This window comes from Schistocerca gregaria, chromosome 5 (genome assembly GCF_023897955.1).
Source record: "Schistocerca gregaria isolate iqSchGreg1 chromosome 5, iqSchGreg1.2, whole genome shotgun sequence".
Taxonomy (NCBI): domain Eukaryota; kingdom Metazoa; phylum Arthropoda; class Insecta; order Orthoptera; family Acrididae; genus Schistocerca; species Schistocerca gregaria.
Window position 1 is genome coordinate 567,883,494 of NC_064924.1, and position 21,466 is coordinate 567,904,959.

At 37.2% G+C, this 21,466-nt stretch overlaps 1 protein-coding gene across 11 annotated transcripts in view; it reads right to left on the minus strand.

Moving 5' to 3' along the window:
- LOC126272844 (piezo-type mechanosensitive ion channel component) overlaps positions 1 to 21,466 on the minus strand; it is a 651,486-nt gene that overhangs the window by 263,954 nt on the left and 366,066 nt on the right. For all 11 annotated transcript variants that reach the window (XM_049976053.1, XM_049976051.1, XM_049976056.1 and 8 more), the window contains 5 exons: positions 16,484 to 16,579; positions 16,200 to 16,365; positions 14,899 to 15,260; positions 14,610 to 14,763; positions 8,832 to 8,992 (listed from right to left, as the gene is read on the minus strand). In XM_049976053.1, coding sequence (XP_049832010.1) covers positions 8,832 to 8,992; positions 14,610 to 14,763; positions 14,899 to 15,260; positions 16,200 to 16,365; positions 16,484 to 16,579 — 939 coding nt within the window. The remainder of the gene's footprint in view (positions 1 to 8,831; positions 8,993 to 14,609; positions 14,764 to 14,898; positions 15,261 to 16,199; positions 16,366 to 16,483; positions 16,580 to 21,466) is intronic.

Here is a 21,466-nt window from a genome sequence, read left to right on the forward strand (position 1 = left end):
CAAATTGTAAATAGCCTTTCACTCCCTGTATTTTACCCCTGCCACCTTCAGAATTTGAAAGAGAGTATTCCAGTCAACATTGTAAAAAGCTTTCTCTAAGTCTACAAATGCTAAAAATGTAGGTTTGCCCTTCCTTAATCTATCTTCTAAGATAAGTTGTAGGATCAGTTTTGCCTCACATGTTCCAACATTTCTACGGAATCCAAACTGATCTTCCTCGAGGTCGGCTTCTATCGGTTTTTCCATTCGCCTGTAAAGAATTCGCGTTAGTATTTTGCAGCTGTGACTTATTAAACTGATAGTTCAGTAATTTTCACATCTGTCAACACCTGATTTCTTTGGGATTGGAATTATTATATTCTTCTTGAAGTCTGAGGGTATTTCGTCTGCCTCATACATCTTGCTCACCAGATGGTAGAGTTTTGTCAGGACTTGCTCTCCCAAGGCCGTCAGTAGTTCCAATGGAATGTTGTCTACTCCGGGGGCCTTGTTTCGACTGAGGTCTTTCAGTGCTCTGTCAAACTCTTCACGCAGTATCGTATCTCCCATTTCATCTTCATCTACTCCTCTTCCATTTCCGTAATATTGTCCTCAAGTACAACGCCCTTGTATAGACCCTCTATATACTCCTTCCACCTTTCTGCTTTCCCTTCTTTGCTTAGAACTGGGTTTCCATCTGAGCTCTTGATATTCATACAAGTGGTTCTTTTATCTCCAAAGGTCTCTTTAATTTTCATGTAGGCATTATCTATCTTACCCCTAATGAGATAAGCCTCTACATCCTTACATTTGTCCTCTAGCCATCCCTGTTTAGCCATTTTGCACTTCCTGTCGATCTCATTTTTGAGACGTTTGTATTCCTTTTTGCCTGCTTCATTTACTGTTATAAACACAAAATCAAATAGGGGTAATGCAGGAGTAGGTTTAATAATGAATAGGAAAATAGGAATGCGGGTAAGCTACTACAAACAGCATAGTGAACGCATTATTGTGGCCAAGATAGATACGAAGCCCACACCTACTACAGTAGTACAAGTTTATATGCCAACTAGCTCTGCAGATGATGAAGAAATTGAAGAAATGTACGATGAAATAAAAGAAATTATTCAGATAGTGAAGGGAGACGAAAATTTAATAGTAATGGGTGACTGGAATTCGAGTGTAGGAAAAGGGAGAGAAGGAAAAATAGTAGGTGAATATGGATTGGGGCTAAGAAATGAAAGAGGAAGCCGCCTGGTAGAATTTTGCACAGAGCACAACTTAATCATAGCTAACACTTGGTTTAAGAATCATGAAAGAAGGTTGTATACGTGGAAGAACCCTGGAGATACTAAACGGTATCAGATAGATTATATAATGGTAAGACAGAGATTTAGGAACCAGGTTTTAAGTTGTAAGACATTTCCAGGGGCAGATGTGGACTCTGACCACAATCTATTGGTTATGACCTGTAGATTAAAACTGAAGAAACTGCAAAAAGGTGGGGACTTAAGGAGATATGACCTGGATAAACTGAAAGAAACCGAGGTTGTACATAGTTTAAGGGAGAGCATAAGGGAGCAATTGACAGGAATGGGGGAAAGAAATATAGTAGAAGAAGAATGGGTAGCTTTGAGGGATGAAGTAGTGAAGGCAGCAGAGGATAAAGTAGGTACAAAGACGAGGGCTTCTAGAAATCCTTGGGTAACAGAAGAAATATTGAATTTAATTGATGAAAGGAGAAAATATAAAAATGCAGTAAATGAAGCAGGCAAAAAGGAATACAAACGTCTCAAAAATGAGATCGACAGGAAGTGCAAAATGGCTAAACAGGGATGGCTAGAGGACAAATGTAAGGATGTAGAAGCTTATCTCACTAGGGGTAAGATAGATACTGCCTACAGGAAAATTAAAGAGACCTTTGGGAGAAGAGAACCACGTGTATGAATATCAAGAGCTCAGATGGCAGCCCAGTTCTAAGCAAAGAAGGGAAGGCAGAAAGGTGGAAGGAGTATATAGAAGGTTTATACAAGGGCGATGAACTTGAGGACAATATTATGGAAATGGAAGAGGATGTAGATGAAGACGAAATGGGAGATACGATACTGCATGAAGAGTTTGACAAAGCACTGAAAGACCTGAGTCGAAACAAGGCCCCCGGAGTAGACAACATTCCATTAGACCTACTGACAAAACTCTACCAGCTGGTGAGCAAGATGTATGAGACAGGCGAAATACCCTCAGACTTCAAGAAGAATATAATAATTCCAATCCCAAAGAAAGCAGGTGCTGACAGATGTGAAAATTACCGAACTATCAGTTTAATAAGCCACGGCTGCAAAATACTAACGCGAATTCTTTACAGACGAATGGAGAAACTGGTAGATGCAGACCTCGGGGAGGATCAGTTTGGATTCCGTCGAAATGTTGGAACACGTGAGGCAATACTGACCTTACGACTTATCTTAGAAGAAAGATTAAGAAAAGGCAAACCTACGTTTCTAGCATTTGTAGACTTAGAGAAAGCTTTTGACAATGTTGACTGGAATACCCTTTTTCAAATTCTAAAGGTGGCAGGGGTAAAATACAGGGAGCGAAAGGCTATTTATAATTTGTACAGAAACCAGATGGCAGTCATAAGAGTCGAGGGGCATGAAAGGGAAGCAGTGGTTGGGAAAGGAGTGAGACAGGGTTGTTGCCTCTCCCCGATGTTATTCAATCTGTATATTGAGCAAGCAGTAAAGGAAACAAAAGAAAAATTTGGAGTAGGTATTAAAATTCATGGAGACGAAGTAAAAACTTTGAGGTTCGCCGATGACATTGTAATTCTGTCAGAGACAGCAAAGGACTTCGAAGAGCAGTTGAACGGAATGGACAGTGTCTTGAAAGGAGGATATAAGATGAACATTAACAAAAGCAAAACGAGGATAATGGAATGTAGTCAAATTAAATCGGGTGATGCTGAGGGAATTAGATTAGGAAATGAGACACTTAAAGTAGTAAAGGAGTTTTGCTATTTAGGAAGTAAAATAACTGATGATGGTCGAAGTAGAGAGGATATAAAATGTAGACTGGCAATGGCAAGGAAAGCGTTTCTGAAGAAGAGAAATTTGTTAACATCGAATATAGATTTATGTATCAGGAAGTCGTTTCTGAAAGTATTTGTTTGGAGTGTAGCCATGTATGGAAGTGAAACATGGACGATAACTAGTTTGGACAAGAAGAGAATAGAAGCTTTCGAAATGTGGTGCTACAGAAGAATACTGAAGATAAGGTGGATAGATCACGTAACTAATGAGGAGGTATTGAATAGGATTGGGGAGAAGAGAAGTTTGTGGCACAACTTGACTAGAAGAAGGGATCGGTTGGTAGGACATGTTTTGAGGCATCAAGGGATCACAAATTTAGCATTGGAGGGCAGCGTGGAGGGTAAAAATCGTAGAGGGAGACCGAGAGATGAGTACACTAAGCAGATTCAGAAGGATGTAGGTTGCAGTAGGTACTGGGAGATGAAGCAGCTTGCACAGGATAGAGTAGCATGGAGAGCTGCATCAAACCAGTCTCAGGACTGAAGACAACAACAACAACAACATGCTGTTTGTAGTAGCTTACCCGCATTCCTATTTTCCTATTCATTATTCAACCTACTCCTGCATTACCCCTATTTGATTTTGTATTTATAATCCTGTAGTCACCTGACCAGAAGTCTTGTTCCTCCTGCCAGTGAACTTCACTAATTCCCACTATAACTAACTTTAACCTATCCATTTCCCTTTTTAAATTTTCTAACCTACCTGCCCAGTTAAGGGATCTGACATTCCATGCTCCGATCCATAAATTCTAGAATGTGAAATTTTGAATAGCTGATTATCTCCACAATATTGATGGTTCAGACTTTACACCCTACTAGACTCATTCAGTTAATAAGGCTGTAAACACTCATCATGCTGCTATTATTCTTATTTCTCTTTTGCATATTTAGTTTGCTATAAAATTATATGCTATTAATTGGCATATTGGTTTTAATAAGTGCTCTCCACTTCTTGAAGCTTCTGTTACAAGTTAATACTGTATCACAGTCAGAGCAAAAGAGACTGGACTTAATTTCATTTTCAGGAGGATCAGTAGCTTGGAATTTGGACCAACATAGTACCTGCACCATCCACTGTAAAATCATTGTCAGTTTGTTGTTCAAGATTGTTTCCATGTGCTAATATAAGTGTCACAACTAATTAATTAAACATAATTGATGCACTTTTCATCAATGTCATGTCACTCAAACCAAATGTTAATCAGCATACAACATTTTTGAAAATATTATCATGGTACAAATATCAAAACAAACTTCCATTGCCCAATTTACTTTCAGCACATTAATGATTTTCCAGTGGTTTGTAGTTGACACTATAAGCTTCATCCTCAATATCAGATCTCAACTGAGTTGAGTTCTCAAGTTGAGAACTCAACTCTCACACAACAGTATTCTATATTGCTGGTTGTCATTCATGACTTATGAACAATAGTAGCCTAGTTTGAATGAAACACAGGGAGAAGAAATGATCCTTTTCTTCTTTGAAGCATAAACAGAATCTATCTCTTTTCTATCAATGAACTACTATTGCACTGTGGAACACTAAAGGAGGAAGAACTTGGTGCAGAGGTGCAACATTTATCTTCCATCTGGGTAACAGAAAATTGAGCTCACTGCCAAGCCTAACATACCACATGCTTCCCAAAGCTAAACAACAGAAATGTCACCACTTGGTAAAGTACAATACCTGAGAAAATCTTAGCTTAGGAATACCACTTAATGAAAGTTAAATAGTAATTTACAGTAAGTTGCCCAAACATATGATTGGCATTCATTGATGTCTGATCATGTTCACTTAGACTAATCACTGATATGATATTATCTTGATCTCTTGTTTTATTTTCACTCTATTTCTTCTACTGATAAATTTGCTGTCATGTTCTGTCTTATGCTGCATTAGTCTTCATGTACTGTTTACCTATATGATGACAAAGTAATGGTATCTCTGTGGCTATTGACATTCATTCCAATGTGGTAAAAAAGAGAACACTCAATACAAAACATGATGATGATTAATCTGTGTAGAAGGAAGAGATTAATACAGCTACAATGCTATGTACATGTTTCATGCTCACAAAAGCAGTCATTTAGTGCTGCAGAATGAACTAAATTCTAACTATATATATTGTGCATGGTTCACTGTGGTATTTCTTGAGAGGAGATAAAATATCAGTAGTTCCCGCTACCTCATGTAGCGAGAGTAGACAACTACGATGAAAGCAAGCATTTGTGATATTTACACCAAAATGGTATCAGGTAATTAATGGTTCACATTACATGCGTGATGGGACTGCGGCGATGACAGGCACACAGACTGCCGTGGAGTTGTCAGGTTGGGCATCCACGGAGGGCCAATGCTTGACTGCCTTCGGCTCGAACGACGCCTTACAACTGTCCCATACGGTGGAGGAGAAAACACTGGGAAACTATCATCAAGGGAAGGTGCACGGGGAAGTAGTTCTGATGTCGGGGGAGACCCAAATGACATACGCTGGGGCTCAAGATAACCATCGAGTGAAACAGTCATTATTGCAGAACTGGGGGTTGGTGCCTGCAGAAGGGAGCCTGCACGAGGTGTGAGAGGTGGCAGTTCATCATCCACAGGTGTGTGGAAACCCTGTGGAGACTCTGGAGAGCTCATTCTCGAGGAACGAGCCAGTGGGGCGGCTGTGTCAGAAATGAATGTCATGTTAATGCTCAGCACACAATAACTCTTCCTTTTTAAATATCATTTTATTTTAACACCATTTTATTTTCAAATACCCCCTCTTTCTTAACTATAATTCACAATTCAAGGTGAACCAAACTTAGATTGATAGGTAAAACATTTGTGATGTATATAAATTTACACTGACTTTGAGGACTCCAAGGTTCATGTCCTTAACATAAAATGGTGCACCAATATCTGATTGGATACTTATAATTACACCAATGAGATAGTGACCACCAGCATGGAGTACAACTATTAGGCGGTGCTATCATAAGGCTTCTCTGAAACAGCCTTCTACTTCAGCTCATTTTAAGTGCAGAATTTAATATGCAGCTATTTGATGCTGCAGTGTAACATTTCCTGATGTGTTCTCCTACAGCTGAATCAGAATAACAAATCGATTGACAGCTGTCTGTTTGCATGACACTACCATAACAGCAATTAACCAGAGAATGTTCTTTCACTATAGTCATATGTTATAGTATCTCAAGAATCAGTTACTACTGTCAGTTGCAGGTGACACTTGCAGCCAGTAACATAACAGTTGCAGTTCTCATTTCAGTTGTTTGCTACTGTCTCTGTACACAGTGTTTATTTATTTATGTGACAGAACTTATGGAACTAATTGTGATAGTGCACGGTAATGATACGGTTATTACCACCAAACTGTGCATAGTAACAGGGATCATGTCAAAATATCCAGAATAAAAACACACAACTTTCAGTGTTGCTTCAATCAAATCATCAACATAGTCCCCTCCATGCCTGTCAGTCACTTACTTTGATTGAGGGATACATATTGTTGAATCCCAATAGTAATTTTCACAGGGTATGAAATAATCCATAATTGTCTGTAATGTAAATTACAAAGGACGTTTGAAAATTTAAATTGGAAACTTCAGACCAAATGTTATTGGCATGTCACACTATACATAACTGTTGTGCAGTAAATACAACCTCACTTTATACAGCTGAAATGAACTCATTATCTTTTTTTTCCCTCCCTTTTTATCTAGTAAAATAGAAATCTGACACCCCACTTGCACCTATAAGTGATCTGAATCATTGCTGATTCTGAATTAGGCACAAGAATCTCCATAATTACTAAATATGCAGCTATAGAACTAGAAACCACGAACTCCACCAAACATGCAGCTACAGAACTAGAAACCACCACAACATGATCCAGTTGCCCAGTAGTAATGGCTGAGATGTGAAAGATGTACCACACATTTGTTTACATGAACAGTCTATTACATGTCAAGAATGGGACTATGTTTGCATTTGTTTGGTTCACCTTGGTATGTTAAACAGAACAGAGTTCAGTACCAAAATATGGAAAAATTTCTTCACAAAGAAGAATGCTGATTTAAGATCATACTTGGAGATATGGCTTGTCACATGAATTACAGTATTAAAAAACTTTAGTATGTCTTAACAGGAAAACCACTAACTTGTTATAATAAATTCTATTACATTCGAACAATGAAATGAATAAACTATCAACTTGGTCTACAGCTGAAATGTGGAGCTGTAGTTAGGCACACAAACAAATCATAAAACAATGCTAAGCTTTCAAACAATTTCACGACTAACTAATACAAGACGACACAGTTACATGGCTACAATGTCCTCAACAAATACATTGTACCTGTGTTTCAATGGTAAAATGTAGTTGGCTGGTAGAGAGAGAGAGAGAGAGAGAGAGAGTGTTCTGTATTAGGTAGCTTTGAATGAGGATGTTACCTGAAAGCTTGGGAATATGTTCAGTCTTGTTTAAGTGTATGTAGACCACCTTATATCCATCAATAATATGATAAGGTATTACCTTTATTCCTTCCATTATTTATTTTGCACCTTGGAATTCTTGTTATCAGATTTATGTTGGCTATGGCCAATTTTTTGTCACAACACATTTGCATGTAGCATTTGATGAAAACCAACTTCAAAGCAAGGGTAAAAACCTCGACACCCACAAATAAAAAGCTACTGCTAAACTGAGAAGCAGGTTTGTCAAAAGTTTTATTGCTTTGGCTTTCAGCTCAAGAATATATCACATTCAGCCATGGTAGAACTGGAGGACTGGTGCACACAATAATGGTGTGAGCATTAGCACAGCAGTATGCACCACTGAATGTGTCAAAAAAGCCTGCCTTGAAGATAAAATGTGGGATATAGACAAAATGTTACCATTATGTGGAATCTGTTCGTTCATTCAAAGTATTTTGAATTCAACATCTGCTGTCAACATGTTACTAAAGAATATTGTATAAAAGAAATGGAGAATAGATTTGAAATGATTTTGATCAAAGTATACAGAGAAATATGATGTCATAATATATCATCCAAACAACTGATTTCGAGGAGCTCTTGCACTCAAATACATACAAATTTGCAAATTATTTAATAGTAGTAGTAGTAGTAGTAGTAGTAGTAGTAGCAGTAGCAGCACCAGCACACTATGCACCATACTGGATGTTTAAGTCTTAGTTTAAATTTTTAATACCTCTATCCTCATTACAATAGTTCATTTGCCCATCCATTTTGTACCATGCTGTTGGAACAGTTCACATATATACAGCTGGCAACGTCATCAGAAATGTAATACACCATTTTCACAATTATCAGTCAAAATCTAATAGTCGGTGCATTTACAATGAACTGACATATTATAGAAACAAAACATTTAAATCCCAATTTGCCAAACAGAAGTCAGTGAAGCACTTGCCACTGTATCGCTCATGGGGACAATGTAATGAAATATTTTCCAATCCATTAAAAAGAAAATAGATGAGCATACAAAATGTCAAATTTCAAGCTTCTCACTAACCAGGAGAAAGAGACAGTCTTTACTACCTATAAATAAGTCTATATTTTAAAATAAATAATTTCTTAAGCACAACAGACTGAACAGTTTTTTTAAACATACAACCAACAGTTATACTGTCTACACTGTCATTAAAATTAGTGCCTCCAACTGCAGATACTTGGTGTAACACAAAATCAATTATCTCTTTTTTTCTTTATTTATTCTAAAATGAATACACTCACCTGCAAAATGGTTTGTTGGTTCCTTTAGTGCTCCTTGAACTTTTTGCTGAGTTGCTTTGATTCTCTCCATCTTCCGTTTTATTTTCTCAAGTATCTGATGTTCCTGTTCCTGTTGTTCACGGATCCTTTTCTGTCTGAGTTCTTCTATTAATTCTGCTCCTCTGTGCATTAAACAGTTGTAATTCTAGAGCACATCAATTTACTTTCCTCAAAATTCATATACACAAATAATTTCAAGAGTGGATTGTAAAACAATACACAATTTTTTGCTACATTACATTTGAAGTTAGAAAGTCAGGAGCTGGCAGCAGGGTAACACCAATATGACACAACAGGTGATGTGATTTAGGGAATTTACCACATCAACAAAAGCAGGATAATACAATGAGCGAAGATGGCTCATGGGTCAGTTGATTAAGAGCAATGAATGTAGTTCATATCTGTGAGAAAAATTATAGCAAACATTGCCACGCAGTGTATATTCATCAGTAAAGAAAATTGTGGCTGTGGTAATGAAACATATTACAGATAAAAAGTAAGCATTAAGAAGGCAGCTGTTGATTATCACAAGATGCATCTACAAAAACAGTCAGATAAATTACATTCCATGTAACAATGCCTCCATTTTGACAGCTTGCATCATTTCCAGATTAAACAGCCCATTCCCTACTGCGTAGATATCCTTAGCAAATACATCACTCCACCACCAAATCCCTCAATATCTCTACCAAAAATCTTTCCCAGACTTTCGTTTCCTCGAACTACCTCACAGATATCATTTACAAATAAATCTCCCAGGTAGTTCCCTCCTCTCAATTTCTGACTAATACAGCTACCACTTCCAAAAAGTCAAGTTGGTTGGTTGATTTGGGAGAGGGGAGAAAACAGTGAGGTCGTCGGTCCCATCAGATTAGGGAAAGATGTGGAATGAAATTGGTCATGCTTTTTCAAAGGAACCATCCCAGCATTTACCTGATCAGATTTAAGGAAATCACAGAAAAACTAAAAAAACGAAAGGATGGCTGGATGCAGGTTTGAAGCACTGACCTGCCAAATGTTAGTCCAGTGTACTAACCACTGACCCACATTGCTTGGTCCAAAAACTCAGGTATAACCCCTTTGTCATACAGTGCCAGCCAATTTTTGAATGTGCGTATGTGTTATTCAGCCATGTCTGTGACTTTCTCAAGTTGAGCCCTGAAATAAGATCATCTCACCATGATATACTCCCCACACTGTCACCTTCCATCACTCCCCTAACTTCTGTAACATCCTGGTCACACCATACCTACAACAATGTTCCTAATTCTGAAATTGTCCCTATTAATCTGTACCCTGTACAACCATTCACTACCACCTCCTCTAGTTCCACCGCTGGTAATTCCTAAATTACAAAATACAGAGAAACATGCATATTGTTAATAAATTAACCCACAACCACTGTACAGTGTTTCATATAGGAATGACTGCCAGTTAACTTGCTGAGTACATGAATAGGCAGATTGACATCTGTGAAATGGGCCTATGTTGTGAGCACCTGTATGACAATTCTTCTTCAAAACAGGAATGATTTGTACATTTTCCGAAACACTTTGAGCAGTATGACAGCTAACTACTACTAGAAGAGGAGTAGATGACTCCACACATTCTTTGAAATTTTTTTTAAGTATTTCATCATGTCACATCACCTTTCCTCTGTTGAGCAATCTCAGTTGATTCTCTGACCCATGAGCACTTATCTTGATATCTGCCTTTTGGTTATATTGCGATAACTGGAAGGATTAATTACAGCACAATTTTCACAGTTTAAAAAAACAGAATTTCGTTTTTTGGCCTTCTCACTGTCTTCCTGCATTTTAGTGCCAGTGTTTTTCACTGAGTTACTGGATAGTACTACCTACATTAATAACTTGAGTCTCACAGTTTACAGCTCATAAGTTGAAATCTCCACCTAATGCTATGACATGATCATAAAATTTACATGCAATCGTCCTGAAGTTTTCTCAGAAATGATCCATCACCATGGCAAAATAAACATACAAGAGCAATCGTCATTGCCTACAGAAACAAGTCTATAAATGTCACATATAATTAGCTCTTGGATTTTCATTTATACTATGAACTTAACTGTGGAAAGATTGAAGTCTACTATTTTTTTACACCAGGAATGACTTTCATATTGTAAGCCATAAAAACATTTAGTGTTGTGGTATCTTCATGGTGACAAGCATGTGTGTATCGATACCGTGCATCAATCAAATAACATGGTCAGTTGCCTTTCCTCATTTTGTTCATGTGTTACTAGGAAATATCATTAACAAGACCCAGGATTAAAACTATCATACAGTGAATGTTCTGCGTGTCTGGCTCACATCCTGCTTTACAGTTGTCTTAACTTCACACATAATAAAATCATCAAATAATCATTTTTTTTATTTTGTTGCTGTTGTTGGACTCACCATACACCAACAAACTGACAAGGTCATTTATTGCTTCAGTCAAGTTGTTATTGTCAATTTTGCACCACTTGTCTTTTGAGCAATAATGCTTCAATATGTTTTCTCATTTTTTTTGTTTTTTGTTTATTTATGCTGTGACTTTTTTTAAAATTTTCTTGGCAGCCATTCCACTGCTTGACAGTCTGTGAGGAAGTAAGCAAACATTTATACGTATGTCTAGTACAGCAAGTGAGCTATTGATTTTTCTCCATCACTTGGCCAATGTCACTACAATGCCTAATGTGTGCCATGAACAGAACTGCACAACAATCATGTGTGAAATTAAATGTTTAAATAACTTTTCACATATTGGCACGATCCAATCATTAGTTTCTTCAAAAATCCACCTTTTACAGTTTCAGTTGGTTATAAAAACATGTTGTGGAAGTTTTCATGAAGCCACCTCTTCTACTTTTTTTCCCAAAATCTCAAAAGTGCTTAATTGAGTTTCCTACCTTTGGAATTAAGTGCAGTTTATCACAAAAACATATGGCAGAATTTTTCATGAAGCTATCTCCTTTACTTTTTGAATTATTAATTAAAAACCAAGTTTTGTGCCAAAAACTAAATAAAAAAGGTTATATTAACTTAGTACATAAGATACAAAACCAAGCTAAAATGATAGTACTGTAATTTATACAAGAAATACTGAAACTGTGTCAACTTTCAGTAAGGTAATATAATCCAATACAACTACAGAACTTTGAAAGAGGCAGTTCAGAGGCCACTACCTACCATCGGATCCATTTAAAAATTCTCAAAAAAAAAAAAAAGATTTAGCATGTTTAGAATTTTTTACAAAACAGAGTATAGATTTACCTAGACTTACAACAATACAAGCAATTTTGTAGTCAAATAGGGTACTGGATGGTTGCTGCTGGCCATGCTGGGAGCAAATTTAGAGCAACTGTTTCCTTCGCTGTACACACTTGGAGTGATTTTGGCCATGTCCATGTCCACTAGCATCATTTGGCTGTAATGACTACTGACAAGATTCTCCCCTCCACTCTCCCCCCCCCCCCCCCCCCCCCCCGCCCTCATCAAATGGTATATTTTGTGATATTATGTAAAACGAATTTTCATGGATTAGTAATTTAACTGGGAAACTTGTGTTTTGTTTTCAATTATCTGTTTCATGTGCTGCCAGCTATAGTATGGAAAACCAAGTCGTAATGTCTGAGATTAGTTTCCACTTTTAAGGCAAGCCATTAGCTTTACATAATTAGGAATAAAGATTAGAAATTGTCGCTGAACTGTGTGTGATACGTCAAGCTTTAATGATTTTCGAAACTAATACTTGGGTGTATGAACTTTTGTCTTAATATACTGATCATTTAAACAACAGAAGACTTTTATTTATTAACAAGGTTTCCGATTTCTCTGCATTGTTCTTAGATAGTGTTGACTGAGAACTAGGAACAGTACAGTCTACGTCGCTTTCTGGAAGTTCACACAAATTGTTTTCAGGCCCTTGTATAAGCCTGTGGTATCCAAAAATCACACAAAACTACCAAACATTACAAAATATAAAACTGAACAATATTTTTACCTGCTGCACCAAAAGTAATTCATTCCAATATTTATCTTTCTTTCCCTATTTCAAGAATTGTGTTACTGAATACTCTTTCTCCTTCCTAATGTGTTGTCACTGTACCTACCATTTCTTAATTTCGACTTGCTTCAGTGTTTTAAAATTGGATTTTAACTGTGAAAAGCCATAGAAATCAAGGCACACCAGTCACAGTCTGCAAATACCAATATCAACAGTTGCCTGCAACAATTCACTGGGGATATTGCTGAAGAACACAGCTACAGCCTCTTCTACCACTTATACTTTGATGGCACAGTAACAACAGAATGGAATGTTGGGTAACTAGGGCCTCCAGTCGGGTAGACTGTTCACCGGGTGCAAGTATTTCAATTTGACGCCACTTCAGCGACTTGCGCATCAATGGGAATAAAGTAATGATGAGGACAACACAACACCCCGTCCCTGAGTGGAGAAAATCTCTGTCATGCTGGCCACACAGCTATCGGGGGTAGATGCAGTAACAACAACTGTCCCTACAAGCTGAATTTCCAGTAGTCTGTGAGACAGAATTTTCATTGAAAGTTGGTTATATATCTGAAGATCAAACGAGTTTCAAGCGCAGGAGTGCTACAAAACAAGCATTTAAAATGTATACATACAAAACTGTAAATGTTCATAAATATTTGTATGTTACATATGACTACTGAGTGCTGAAGAGATAAACAGAAAAGAGGCCCTGCTGTGGTAAGGAATACCACTGGGATGACCACGTAACACCTAAGGGGAGCAGATATGTGGTTGGTTTTTAGTTAATTGAAAAACACTTTAGTCATGATTGTACTATCAGCAGCATTGTTGTTGTAATCATAAACATGTTAAAAATAAATTGTTCAAATGTTGTGAAAGTATAAATTATGGAAATTGCACTTCATGGAATTTATTGTTTCTCATTAGAATTTGTGTGAAACCTGATCAAACCACTGTGATTGCTTTCTGGATAAACAGCCCAACATCTACACAATGATGGTCCCTTAATATTGAGAAATGTGCAAAGAAGTGATTATATTTTTGTATACATTTACTACTGCAAAAAAATAACAACAACAATAATAATAATAATAATAATAATAACAACAACAACAACATTAGCAATACAGTTTTCAGAAGAAGTCAAAAATGTTTTCGAAGGAACCAGAATGAGGCTTTCACCCAAAATACATAAATTTGTTATTAAATTATAAGACAACTCTCTCAAATTACTTTGAAATCAACAAAATAATCTGTCACAATGTCAACTTAATAAATTTTTGTAGTTTTTAAAGTAGATGTGGACTAAAAACATAATATCCTTGAGCTCTTACATTTCTTTGTAGTATGGTAAATTAGGTAATATGAAGTACTTAACAGTTAAGCAACTCAACAAAAAACTTTTTCACGCAGGGTAGTCCAAAAGTAAACAATCTGGAGTTTCTTTAAAAGCAAAGTGCTGAAATCTAGTGTTGGAAATAAGCATCTATTCCTATAAGATGTAGCTGAAGCAGCAGTTGTAAATTTCAGTATAGCATTATTGAAAAGGACATTTCATTTACAACAACTACAATACATTTTAAATGAACTTGCAGTGACTGAACAGGGAGATATTACAACACAAATTAAACAAGACATGTTCTTTATCGACATCTTGTGTATCATTTGCAGAGGAAGCATTTAGATCAGATTCCACTTTAAATACTTCTCTAATTTACTAACCTGGAAGCAAGCACTGTCATTGCCTTTGTTTCATTGACAAGATGAACAAAGTAATAGCTACAAAATATCCGTCTCATCAAGATAAGAAATCCAAAGCAAACACCATCCCATGCAATCCCAACGTCTTCTTTTGGAACATGGCATTCTGGAGCATCTGAAAATAAATAAGACAGCTTTGTTTCTCATTGTTAATGTTACTTTTATCCCCATTACAGCTTATAGCAAGAACCATAACCTCTACTAAAACTCTTCATTTTAAAACTCTTAAAAGAGAAAGAAACTGACTTACCAGTCAGGTCACTGGTCTCGAGAGAGTTGCCGAATCTTTTTATACAACCTATACTGAACAACTGCACAGCCCAGCAAGCATTAGTTTGAAAATATTCAGCAAAAATGCATCCAGGTATCTGAAGAATAGCTTTAATGACTATCACAGCCACATTATAGCCAAGCAAAGTATTCCACCATCTCACCACCATCTTGATTGGCCTTAAGTAAAAATCTTCTCCCTGCCACAAGAAAATGAACGAACCACACAAGTAACCAAGAGAGAAGACATTAACCCTATTTGTGCCAGTGAGGAAAACAACAGCTAAGGATGTCCACAGGAATCCACGCAAGACTCCCCGTTTCAATATATCCAACCAGGACCTGTGTAGAAATGAAAAACTCATTTCACAATCTGAACAAACACATGCACACACAATAATATTTCAAATAATGGAAAGTCCAGGTGGGAATATCAATAATATTTTGAAAAGGATAAAATGTTACTCGCCATAAAGATGGCAGTGACTGCTACACATTTGAGCTATCAGTTAAAGCCTTATCCAGAAAAGTATATGTGCACGCATGCACATATGCATGCACACCTGCACAACTGCACGTACGGGCACATGCATGTGCGCGCGCGTGCACACACACACACACACACACACACACACACACACACACACACACACACACACGCACACAAGCGTGGGAACACACTCAGGCACACCTCATGCACAAATCACTGCTATCTCCAGCTGCTGCGATCAGAATGCTCTGTATGTAACAGTCATTTCACTGTAGCTGTCTGCACTGTGTCATCTTTACAATCAGTAGCAATACATCCTTTTCCTTACATTGTAATCATTGCCATTATAATTATTTGTAGGCCATTTTAACAGCAGATGTGAGAAATTCAGCTAAATGTAAAATAAGTAATTATGCAAGTAATCAGTTCCCTAGAACATGAATCTCAGCTAGAGACCAGAGGAGCCAATACATGTTTCCATCTTTTCTGTGGCATTTACAATAATACATGAATCTCAAACACTTCATATGTTGATGTTCAATGAAATTAATAGGATAACAGCCTGGAATTTTGAAACTAACCACACAAAATTTCATCAATCTGAAGATTTTTTTTCTAAATATTTCTCTCTCATTGCAAATCTAATTAAGATTCAGCAACTCTTGTTACCAATTATTTTCAAAATTAATTGTTTTCAGTTATTAAGTTCAGCAAATGTATAAACTAAAACTGTTCAATGCCACTTTTTGCTACTATACAGTAACATCCACAGAAAAAATAGTCATACTTACCGTACATATGAAATGTGATCAGGCACTGGATTTACAAAATTTGGGTCTTCAACTTCTGTGGTTATATCTTTGTTGGTACCACCAGGGAATTCAACATCAGTGTTTTGCCTTTCAATGTGGAAAACAACACTCTGGCGACATACCAACATCAATAATACAAAATCACCTGTGTTAAAAAAAAAAAAAAAAAAAAAAAGTATATCGGTAGAACACATTGCCTCCTTATAAATCATATTTTAAGATTACAAGAAAGCAAAAACACATGTGATGTGAATAAAACTTACAGACAAGTTTGTATGCTGGAGGGCTGTGGAGTGGATCCGGGAGGAACATCCAATCCTGTAATCTTCTCAGCAACACAGAATTGTACCACGGATATGCTTAAAGAAATTTAAAAAATGTAATTGCTATCATTTTACTAATATAAAAATTAAGACTAAACAAATAGAACATCAATTATCTTTTTTGTGTTGTTGCCACTGTTGTCTAATATATTTTGATGGGCAATCATTTTGCCTTTTTTAGCTTTATTTTCAATCAATGACATTGCAATTTGAACTGCAAGGCCATTTTGAGGTGATCATGTGGTCATTTTACATATCATGGTATACACTGATAGCCACAGTGAACATAGTAAACTGGTGATACACATATACTTTCTAGAAAGCAAAACCTCCCATAGTTTTTCACTAGAGTTTTTGTTAAGTTTAAATGTGGTATGACGCTGCATTACCGAGGCTCACTATAATCCACCCACTAGCTGTTTTAACCCTCACCCACTCTACCCTTTTTTACCTTTTCTGACTTCTCCTTCTGATCTTCATTGCTTTTTTATTTGGACAGTTTTTATATACTTCTATTTTCCTGGTTCTTTTTATTATTATCTGTTACTATTTTTCAGTATTATTCAACTGTGATATTTCTGGATTTGAGCACACAGGCTGTAATTGGACTTCACTTCTCTCTTGATATTATGATATAAAAGAGAGAGAGAGAGAGAGAGAGAGAGAGAGAGAGAGAGAAGGGGGGGGGGGGGGATAATTCCCAGTTTGCCATTACCAAAAGCCAGAAAATATCCCAAAGAATGCTGAAATGTACTTAGCTTGTTCTCTAACATCTAAGAATCATAATTATTGTCTACCTTACAAAAGCTCAGCAAAAAGAGAACCACTTTGTCCTCATAACCCTTTTGTATTAAATATTCAAGTGATATAATGCTTCCAAGAAAGCTTCAAGAGTGTTACACCTAAATTACCTGTGGTGATACACCCCACTCCAATTGAATGTTGCATATCCTTATGGCTTCTTACCAATGAAGAACAGTCACAACCAAAATTTATAAAATAAGATATCGAATTTAAAGATACAGATATTGGTAGGGAAAACTATTTTTATCGTGAACAGGTTGAGCAGCTATATCTAGGGACAATATGCATCCTCAACACAGAACGATGATCGCAGTGACTTTGCGAGAAGAAGAAGACCTGCTCTGTCATGGAAATGAACATTCCATGGATTGCTGGCTTGCATTATAGATCTGTATAGTTCCAAAATAGATTTACTAACAATAGAAGTCAGTTAACTACAAACGTTGAAGTGAGCTTTGTTATTCAATCTGATTCCGTATGCTGAACCAAAATGGTGTTAATGTGTGTTTCTTGAAGGGAACACACAACCTGTTAACTCAACTGAAATTGCACAAAAAGTGAGCAATAACACCCCCCCCCCCCCCCCCACACACACACACACACAAAGAACAAGTGAAGAATATTGCACAAGTCTAACAATGGAAAAAAGTACTTAAGCAGAAAAACCTTTTTCCCATGAAGAATTATTTTAAAACTGTTGTGTTACTCCCAGAAACTGAATAATAACAAATAAAGGAAAGAAACTGTGCAACCTAAGTTCTGGAGACAGTTGCCACAAAGAAATTTATTGCTGATCACTCGCTATTAAAGGTAACAGTATGGTATCCAACAAAAAAGATTTTTAAATAATGATGGGATGGTATAAAACTGACGTACTGCTGTGGCAGAAAGTGACTGTGTTACACAATCAGTGATGAAGCAGCAATTTCCAGCTCAAGAGACAACTCCGCAATTACTTCATGGCTTCACTGATAGTCACGGGCATGTAAAGCAGTACATATCATAATCCAAGGCATGAAGTTCAGAATATTGAGGTGAGCTGTATATACACCAAAATATTTTTATATCCTTTTTTCCATGTATTATGTGAAACTTTGCTGGTGTTAGACAATGAAATTTAATTCAAGTATTGATTTTCTAGAGAACTGTCAATAAATTTCTAATAGGGGAAGTACTGTACACATAATATTATTTGAACTGCATGTCAGTATTGACAAGAAATATGAAGGAAGTTTTATGGACTATTTCTGACCTAAATCCTAAAGTGAGACAGTTAAGTACTGATCTGAAAGTAGAGATAGAACAAACCAGTGTTGACTTTTATACTCAGAGTCTTAAGTTTGAAAAAGTTCTTGCTGATACAAATGTCAAATTGATTACAACTAAGGCCAATGTGGAATAGGACAACTACTGACGTGATTTTCAAATTGGATGCAATTAATAAGAACATAGACCTGTAGGCCAGTAAGATAGAACAACATATTATTGAGTCCCATCAGGAAGAGGCTTAGATGAATCAAAAAATACTAGCAATTATGCCCACTATACTTCATTTAAGCGCTACAGGACAGCTATTCTCCTTTAAGGCACCTAGCCAGGTAGCATATCAGGGAAAGCCTCCCAGATATTGGTGGAAATTAGGAAGTGAAATGTCCAGGGTAGAACAATGCTATCAACATGGGCAGCATCTGTATTCCAGTGGAGCAACCAATCAAAGAAGTCTGTACTTGGTATTAGGGGTGGCTTGGAAAATTAGATCATCAATCCATTCTAAAGCAAGGATGGTGATTATGCTCCTCAGCTTTGAATCATTATCTATGATATTAAGGTAAAATTTCTCGGTTTAAATCAGCAACACATTTACATCTCTGCTTGGGAGCTGCTTTAATGTCACAGAATTCCATGTCTACGAAATAAGGGAAGCAATGTTTTCAAATTTGTACTTACAATTGTCAATTGCTGGTGGAAGATGGAGGTTGACACAAATACACTATGTGTTCAAAAGCATCCAGACACCCCCAAAAACATACGTTTTTCATATTAGGGGCATTGCGCTGCAAGGTAATCCATCTCAGCAACCTCAGTAGTCATTAGACATTGTGAGAGAGCAGAATGGGGTGCTCTGCGGAACTCATGGACTTCAAACATGGTCAGGTGATTGAGTGTCAATTGAGACATACGTCTGTACACGAGATTTCCACACCCCTAAACATCCCTAGGTCCACTGTTTCTGATGTGATAGTGAAGTGGAAAAGTGAAGGGACACATACAGCAGAATAAAGTGTACAGGCCATCCTCATCTGATGACTGACAGAGACCGCCGACAGTTGAAGAGGATCATAATCTGTAATAGGCAGACATCCATCCAGACCATCACACAGGAATACCAAACTGCATAAGGATTCACTGCAAGTACTACGATAGTTAGCAGGGAGGTGAGAAAACTTGGATTTCATGGTTGAGCAGCTGCTCATAAGCCACACATGACACCAGAAAATGTCAAATAACGCCTTGCTCGGTGTAAGGAGCATAAACATTGAAAGATTGAACAATGGAAAAACGTTGTATGGAGTGATGAATCATGGAACACAATGTGGCGATCCAATGGCAGGGTGTGGGTATACCAAATGCCCAGTGAATGTCATCTACCAGCGTGTGTAGCGTCAACAGTAAAATTCGGAGGCGATCGTGTTATGGTGTGGTCGTGTTTTTTATGGAGAGGGCTTGCACCCCTTGTTGTTTTGTGCGACACTATCACAGCACAGGCCTACATTGATGTTTTAAGTACTTGCTTCCCACTGTTGAAGGGCAATTCGGGGATGGAGATTACACCTTCAACACGATCAAGCACCAGTTCATAGTGCACACCCAGTGGCGGAGGGGGTGGGGGGAGGGAAGGGGGAAGGCCAACTGTCCAGGAACTGTAAGTCTGGCCATTTATGTCTCACTGCTTTACAAAGGCAACCAGAACCTCTTGTTGATATTAGTACCTTTTGGGGCATACTTGTGATGGACCTCACCATTGGAGTCAAAACAAAGGGTCAGCATGACTTTCACATTGCTGCAGACTTGCCTCACTTTTTTGTGTAGATTAGATTAGATTAATACTTGTTCCATAGATCATGAATACGACACTTCGTAATGATGTGGAACGTGTCAGGTTAATGAAAGATGTCTGTACAAGATATTACATTACACAAATTATTGCATGACACTAATGCTTAAGTTAGTTTTTTTTCCCCTCCCTTAATTTATATCTAAAAATCCAGCCAATGAGTAGAAGGAGTTGTCATCTAGAAATTCTTTTAATTTATTTTTAAATGTTGGTTGACTATCTGTCAGGCTTTTGATGCTGTTTGGTAGGTGACCAAAGACTTTTGTGGCAGCATAATTTACCCCCTTCTGTGCCAAAGTCAGATTTAACCCTGCATAGTGAAGATCATCCTTTCTCCTGGTGTTATAGCTATGCACACTGCTATTACTTTTGAACTGGGCTGGATTATTAACAACAAATTTCATAAGTGAATATATATACTGTGAGGTTACTGTGAGGATCCCTAGATCCTTAAATAGATGTCTGCAGGATGACCGTGGGTGGGCTCCAGCAATTATTCTGATTACACGTTTTCGAGCAATGAATACTTTTCTACTCAACGATGAATTACCCCAGAATATGATACCATATGAAAGCAGTGAATGAAAGTAGACATAGTAAGCTAATTTACTGAGATTCTTATCACCAAAATTTGCAATAACCCTAATAGCATACGTAGCCGAACTCAGACGTTTCAGCAGACCATCAATGTGTTGCTTCCAGTTTAACCTCTCATCAATGGACACACTTAAAAATTTTGAAAATTCTACCTTAGCTACAGACTTCTGTTCAAAGTCTATATTTATTACTGTAGTTGTGCCATTTACTGTACAGAACTGTATATACTGTGTCTCGGTGATAGTGGATGCTTCTACTGTGATGACTGGAACTTTGTCTCTAGGTCATAAACATAAACCCAGGACTCTTCACCAGTGATAACTGTGTTAACAAAGTTGGGATTACTGTTCATAGTATCTAACAATTCCTGTGTGATCTCTGAAGTTGTTTCTGCTCAGCTGTTAACG